Here is an 8,031-nt window from a genome sequence, read left to right as displayed (position 1 = left end):
GTTTAGAATAAAAAATTCTTGTAAAAAGGCATGCTGTGAATACCATGATGAGTACCAATTTCTTCCTTTCATCTCTCTTTGCTTCATAACTACACTTCTTATTTTAAATGAAGTTAAAAGTACTTATAATGCATCTATTTGGTAAAATTGGAATCTAAAATAGACTACAAACTTAATATAGTATTAGCCTTCAAATGGACAATTACGTGTCCATTCGTCTTTTTTTATTACACTAACGGGTAAAAATATTAACAGTATTTTTTTTAAATTCAATTTTAATATAAAATATTTATATGATAAAACATGTGACATTTATTTAATTATATATTAAATTTTGTTTACAATATATAGTATTCTCGTATTAAACCAATATACTCATATACAATAGATGTCTATTTCATATGCATATAAAAAAACACCTATTAGTTTCGAAATGAATTCAAAGAACTCATAATCCCAAGCATGGAGAGGTACCATAAACACCCACGTCCATGTAACCCTCTCAGCATCCACTAACATTCACTACGCCAAAAACTGGAATAGACAGCGCACCTTAGAGGGCGCTTTTGCAACAAAGCGCCCTCTAAAGTGAAACGAAAAAATAATGAGGAAATGGAGGGACACCAATAGAGGGCGCGTTTATGAAAGCACCCTCTAAGGGTACCCTTAGAGGGCGCTTTTAAAAAAGCGCTCTCTAAGTCCATGTACATTTCAGTTTATAAGGCGCTTTTGGAAAGCCTTAGAGAGCACTTTTTAAAGAAGCGCACTCTAAAGTGAAGAGAAAAATAAGGAGGAATAGACAGCGCACTTTAGAGGGCGCTTTTGTAACAAAGCGCCCTCTAAAGTGAAGCGAAAAAATAATGAGGAAATGAGGGACACCAATAGAGGACGCGTTTATGAAAGCGCCCTCTAAGGGTACCCTTAGAGGGCGCTTTTTAAAAAAGTGCTCTCTAAGTCCATGTACATTTCCAGTGTATAAGGCGCTTATGGAAAGCCTTAGAGAGCGCTTTTAGAAGCGCCCTCTTAGGCCCCCATTAGAGGGCGCTTTTTTTACACAAGCGCCCTCTAAGGTCCCATTTATTTAACATTAAAATTATAACATATATACTGCATGTCTCTTTATTTTCCCTCTCTATATGCTATTTCGTTTACGTAACTGGGTTTTCTCTCTACTGCGATTACTCTCTACTGCGATTACTCTCGTCCTCCGTTCGTTCTCCCTCCCTCACCGTCGTCGTCGCCGTCGCCTGTTTCTGCTGCTGCGTTCACGTTCACTGAGTTATCTGCGTCCACCGTCGCTGTTCACTTTCTTTTCCATCGTTACCGTCACCTTGAAGGTATTTCTCTTCTCCATCGTTACCGTTCACTTTCTTCAGGTGTTTGATTAGGGCATTTTCTAAACTGAGTTTTACATTTTGTGCATTATGTTGATTAATGTTGTTTAGGGCAAACGAGCACTATATGGTGTTCATGAGCACCTTGTTGTAAGGTTTTTTATTTCTGATTGAAAACTGATGTCATTTGGAATGTGTTTGAGCTTGTGCTTGGAAGTTTGATGATTATGGATGCAAGTTTGTTCATGTTCCAAACACCATAAGTTTGCATTGGTCTTTTGTATGCAGTAGGTGTGTGTGAGTTTGTATTCAATAATGATGAAAAAAAGAGAGAGTTTAGATTGTTGTAACATGAGAGAAATGGAAGGTATATGAATGTGTTTTTTGTGTAGCTTCACGAATATGGTCATTGTCTTACTTGGGTCTTATTGAATCATTTCTATATTACAGATAAAATGGCTAACCAAGACGATACCCATGACGCGAGTGGATCACGTAACAATGTTGAAAAAGAAATCAAACGAGGATTGACTGTTATGAAGTCAATCATTCGTGCAAGATACAAGGGTGAAAAATTCGAAGTACATTGGAGTGCTGAAGACCAACTAATTGAGCCTAACGGTTCAATGTTGGCAAGTTACATTAGTTCCCTTGTTCGACAACATATTCCGATTACATGTGATAATTGGAGAAGTCCGGAATTGAAGGTTGGCAAAGAAAAAATATGGTCCGAGATACAGGTACTTACCATATATTATTATATGTTTTTTTTGTTGACTATTTGTTGACCATATATTGTTATAATATTACTTATAATAACACACTCCATTTGTATGTTTTTTAGAGATCCTTTCACATCGATGAAAGCCGGCAAAAATATTGTATTCAATTGGCCGGAAAAAGACTCCGAGGATTTCGATCTTTTTTGTCCAACAAATTTCTCAAGGATGAGGAAGGAAACTTTGTTGAAGCAGAACGGCCAATGAAGTATGCGGAGATTATTTCAGCCGAAGAATGGGATAACTTTGTCGCCAAACGAAGAAACGAAAAATTCCATGTAATGTCTATTAATTATGGTATTATACAATTGTTAAGTTACTTGGTTCTAATATGCCTTAAACTTTTTTATCCAGGAAGTAAGCGACAAAAATCGGAAAAGGGCATCAAAACCCGCGTATCCGTACAAAAAAGGGCGTACGGGATATGCACGGTTACAACAAAGAATTGTGAGTATATTCAAATTCTATGAGCTTATACATTGTCACAATATGTTATAATTGATGATCTTATAATCTGATTCAATTTGTAGCTAACCGAGGAGAAAAGTGACGCAACATCTCTTCCGGAGCACGTATTGTGGAAGGCTGCTCGGGTTGGGAAGGATGGGGCTGTCGTTGAAGCGGTTCAAAATGTTTATGACGAATGTGTAAGTATATGAAACATTATTTCTTTAATTATATCGAAAATTTTGTTAGACATATAATTCATTTTTAATCTCCTATAATAATATTTCAGGAGACTTTATCCCAAACCTTACCTTCAACCGAGGTCCAGGATTGCAGGAGCGTACTTAGTCGAGTACTAAATGTTCCTGAGTATTCCGGTCGTGTGAGGGGTAAGGGTTTTGGTGTGACTCCGTCGTCATTTTATAAAAAACCAAAAACAAAAAATCCTACCAACAAAGAGGTGATGGACACCTTGGCGGAGTTAAGGGCACAAGTACTCGAACTGCAAAAGGAGAATGCAATGTATAAAGAGGAAAGGTGCGGCTCCGAGGCAAAAGATACTAGTGACCGAGCTAGTATCAATTGTCAACCGAAATTTCCCGAGGTAATTATATATGTTATTATGAAATTAAAATAGCACTTTTTTACTTGACACATATACACGTTAACAATAACATTTATTATTGGTTTAGGGCATTACACCTTGTCAGCTGTATCTATCGTCACCAACTTATCGCATGGTTGGCAAGGGAAAAGTGCACAACACTTCGGGTGAATTACTTCACCATAATCCCCTCCCGGTGGGATATATGAAAGTTTCGGTTGACCTTGTATTAGATACCGACGCGCTTCTACCATTACCTGACGTTGTTTCAGAGACAACGTTGATGCGAGAAGCAGTCGGATCCTTTGTTGGATGGCCGTCAGATCTACTTTTCCCAGATGCCGAGGTATATATGTTCTAAATGATTATGAATATTCAGTATTCACATTTCAATTCAGCTACAATTATGATATTTAATCAATCCTTATTACATGGTAATGTTAGACTCCTACAAGACCCACACATAAAGCTGGTAAAGGGATTTCAAGACGCATCGAGTCGGTTGCATCTCAAAAAGAGGTACAAATATATATACCCATTGAATTATATACGCAACGATTCTGTTGCATCACAAAAAGTCATGATTTAATTTATATGAATTTTTAGGTTCCCGGTCGAAAGTTGAAAAAAGCTGGTAACGATATTCCAACGACGTCCAGGACAAAATCTCAAATTATGATGCGTCTTGAGAAAATGGTGGAAGAGTCCGATATTATGCACGGCGCCATCCGTAGTGTAGATTTTGATGAAGGTGTTTTCGGATTTGCTCATTCCGAAATAATTGCAAAGGAGGACATGCAACAACTTTTTGAACACGAAGAATTGGGCATCGCTGTCATTCATACATACATATGGTACTCCGATCAATCTATTATTTACTTAGTTGAACAATTTATTTACACATTTCAATGAGTAGTCTAATGTTTATTATGTTTCTATTTAAGGTATATGTATGTAACATTGATGCGGGGAACTGAATTGTGTAACCGATTCAATTTTATTGCTACTTCCCGTATCAACACAACGTTTATAACGAAAAATCCAACATCCGTAAAGAATGAACTAGTCGATAGATTCATGGCGGCCGGCGATAATACTACACCCAGTTTGTATTTTTTGCCGTTTAATTCTGGCAACGGGTTAGATTTTCTTTCTAATAATTTCATTCTAATCTATGTATATCTTTTACGTAGAAAATTTTCATGCATCTAAATTTTTGTTTTATTTTACAGTGGTCACTGGGTGTTGGTTGCTATGGATCTTTCGAGACTAATGGTGTATTATCTCGATTCGTTATCGGGTGATTGGAGTAAATATCCGAGTATGAAGAAGACGGTTGACGCGTAAGTGAAATTCCCCTAAATATTCGTGTGTATTTGTATATTTAATTATGTCTGTCAGATTGATCTCAATATACGTTTTTATTTTGTTAGGGCAATACTAAAATTTAGATCGAAAAAGAATTACCGTAATAGGAAGGACATTACCTGGATCAGAGTTCAGGTATATATTAAGTATCTTATTTTTGCTTATAATAGTGTTTGTTTTTTTGCTTATAATAGTGTTTGTAAGAAATTAACTATATATATATTGTTTGTTTTTCTGTGTAGTGTCCTCAGCAAAACAATTCGGTCGATTGCGGATTTTTTGTATTGAGATTTATGAGAGATATCATTGCGTTGAATCGTATAGACATCCCAAAAATGGTATGGAATAATAACTTAGGGTTTATTTTAATATTATCGGATATTTCATCTAATTTGTTACTAAATCATGAATATGTTTTATTCTCTTAATTGTAGTACTTTGAGGAATACAAATCTTACTCAAGAGCTCATTTGGATGAAATGAAGGATGAATTGTGTCAATTCATTGTTGATCAAAGAATCATATAGCTAGGTTGTATATTGTTGTACATATATGTATGGAATGTTGTTGTTGTATGATGTTGTTGTATATATGTTGTATATTGTTGTTGTACTTTTACTAAATCATGAATATGTTGTTGTATATTGTTGATCAAAGAATCATATATTAATGTTGTATATATGGAGGACTAATGTTGTATATAAATGGATTCATGTTGTATATATCAATGGATTAATGGTGTATAACATTGGATTAAAGGATGAAATCAATATGAATTTTACACTTTTGCAGCATGCAAACAGGTTACCAATTAAATATCCACTATTTTTCAAACAATTTTTTTTAAAATAACTAACACTTTAGAGGGCGCTTTCTGTAGGAAGCGCCCTCTAAACACTTTACATTGAAAACTTTAGAGGCGCTTTGTCCAGAAAGCGCCCTCTAAACACTTTACATTGACAACTTTAGAGGGCGCTTTTTTCAGAAAGCGCCCTCTAAGGTGTCCCTTTATGGATCACTCCAGAGGGCGCTTTTTTCTGAAAGCGCACTATAATGTGGCCCTTAAAGGGCCACTTTAGACAGCGCTTTCTCCAGGAAAACAAAGCGCTGTCTTTACCTATGCCAGCGCCACTTTAGAGGGCGCTTAAAAGCGCTGTTATAGGCCAAAATAAGCGCCCTCTTTTCCCTTATTTGGCGTAGTGACTGGTCCCCACTTACTCACCTCTTTGAACCACTGTTGTAACTAAGAAGCACCACTATTCATCGGGTCTTCAATCTCACATCTTTCCCTTCCTTCTAGAAAATAAAACGTAATGATGCAACAAAACACCACTTTTCGAACGGATCATTTTTGTGATCTTACGACTTCTCAGTTTCATACATGCTTAGACATTTTAAATGTTTCATGAATGAAGAACGTAATACTGCAACAAAACACCACTTTTAAAGAAAATGTTTTAAATTTTCGCATAAAGATCCCACCAAACGTGCCAATTTATTTACTGATATTTTTTGTAAACATTGGTTTGCTTATAGGATTAAACTCGGAACGATCCTAGGACATATTATGTGTAAATCTGGACAAAGTGTGGTGTTTGAATGTTTAGAATGATAACAAACTAGATGACTCGATTGAAAATAATATGTAGATACTTGAACAAAGTAAATTAAATGTATGAATGTAAAACAAAAGATAACACAATACTTTAATTAAATAAAAAAGTAAAAGTGTACACAAAATCATATATGTATTATTTCACACTCGTTCCTCTCTAACACTTGGATATTTTGAGTTTTTTTCTCCATAATTTTAGTATCATATTTGGGGACCCCTAATTATGTACAAAAACCTAGTTTATATAGATACTATAAAAAATGTATACTTCTACGACGTTCACCATGCACCCCACTACATGTATCTTTATTTTCTATAGTGTGTCCATGTATCCTCGAACTTTGAATTTAACTTTGAAACAACGCTAACTAATGAAAAATGACGCTTGCGATTTCAACTACTTCGGTCGACAACCTCAGTCTTTGACTCCTCTAAGTTAGAGTAAAAAATGTAGATTATTCGTTTATGGTTATCACAATTCACTAAGTCTTAGAACTTGACAAACACTTTCGACCTCGCCATGTCTTCATATCGAATATCACATTTCGTATTAACATGTTTTGTGGAGAGAGTGATCCTAATTTTTTGGGTCTGTTTCTGAGACTCCTCCGAACCAATGTTGAATTAATTTCAAGCCTATGTCGAAGATGTGTCAATTTCGACAACTAATAACATGTCGGGAATGATCAAAATTACTGCTTGGGAATGGTTCACTTCTGAAATAAGACGAATATGAATTTATTTTTGGACGGATGGGATTGTTAATCTAGATGTTTTTATTAGATAGTTCTTGAAGATTTATTGTTTTTCTTCCGTTTTTCATGTCTGTTTCTCGTTGTACTGTTGGGTTGAGCACCGAACATTTTAAGTCATTCATGTTTTTATAAGAAAAATCAAAATTCAAATTCTATAAAAGTATATGCATAATTTAATATATGTAATGTTTTGAAAATAAATATGTTGTTTCAAAAGTTCGGATACTATTATTAGTATTTTCAACTTTTTAAAAATTTATTAAACAATTTTAAAAATACCCTTTTTATATTTAATATAGTCAACCAAATGGCTAACTTTAGGTACAATAATTTAATGAAAAATTTTAAATTTAATATAAATATTTTATATGCAATAAAACAATCATATACATATTTTTTTTTCAAAAACAAAAACCGAATACATGCTAACATAACACAACCGAACAACTAAGAATTAAATTAAAATGAAAATTGGTTAAGAAATAGAGAAACAATTATAAAAAAAACATTATTTGATGGTTAGAATTCAAAGTTAGATGTAAATAATGTGTAAGATTTATAAATGACAAAATTGAGGGTTGTAAGTTGCAACTATGCAATGCTGCCACTATCATAGGTATGGCTCCGTTCTCTCGCTATGACGGCTTCTTGTTAATTAACCGTGTCTGTCTATGTTGAATATGAAAATTTATAACTATATAGCTAATATGAAAGTGTTAAGGTGATCATTTTGATGATTCCATAGATTGTAGTGACATTTTTAATTAAGTTGACATGTTCTTTGTGTTGCAATTGAAGAGTAAAATATATTGTAATTTTTTATGAGTTTTTGACATAATAAAGTACTATTGTAAATGTAACACCCAATATAATATATATCTAGAATAATATCATACAAGTGTTATTAATTGGTACTCACACAACATAAGTGTCTAATTGCATCAATATAAATATATGTCCAAACTAAAAACATCAACGGGACATGTTATAGAATGGTGCCTAAAAAAAATAAAAAATCTAAGAACTATGTGCAATATCTTCATTGCACACAACTCCACAGCAGAAGATTACGATAATCATCGTCCCTTGAAACATCCGTAGTCAGCTTCTCCTGAATTCAACCTGCATG

General features: G+C 34.2%; 1 protein-coding gene across 1 annotated transcript; it reads left to right on the top strand.

The window, feature by feature from the left end:
* The first annotated feature begins 4,398 nt into the window (after nt 1–4,398).
* On the top strand, nt 4,399–5,094 carry LOC127079594 (uncharacterized). Its single transcript, XM_051019977.1, has 4 exons — nt 4,399–4,507; nt 4,598–4,667; nt 4,775–4,870; nt 4,967–5,094. Exons 1-4 carry the CDS (start codon nt 4,419–4,421, stop codon nt 5,057–5,059), a joined length of 348 nt encoding a protein of 115 aa, XP_050875934.1. The 5' UTR covers nt 4,399–4,418; the 3' UTR covers nt 5,060–5,094.
* The last annotated feature ends 2,937 nt before the right edge of the window (nt 5,095–8,031 follow it).

This window comes from Lathyrus oleraceus, chromosome 5 (genome assembly GCF_024323335.1).
Source record: "Lathyrus oleraceus cultivar Zhongwan6 chromosome 5, CAAS_Psat_ZW6_1.0, whole genome shotgun sequence".
Classification (NCBI taxonomy): domain Eukaryota; kingdom Viridiplantae; phylum Streptophyta; class Magnoliopsida; order Fabales; family Fabaceae; genus Lathyrus; species Lathyrus oleraceus.
The sequence above is the reverse complement of the archived record's forward strand: the minus strand, read 5'-3'. Positions and strand labels throughout refer to the sequence as shown.

Bases quoted from the DNA above. Each gene is read 5' to 3' on its own strand.
- LOC127079594 (XM_051019977.1), top strand. From the start codon at position 4,419: ATGGATCTTTCGAGACTAATGGTGTATTATCTCGATTCGTTATCGGGT. The intron at 4,668-4,774 runs GTATATATTAAG...TTTTCTGTGTAG, and splicing joins TTACCTGGATCAGAGTTCAG to TGTCCTCAGCAAAACAATTC. The intron at 4,871-4,966 runs GTATGGAATAAT...TCTTAATTGTAG, and splicing joins GTATAGACATCCCAAAAATG to TACTTTGAGGAATACAAATC.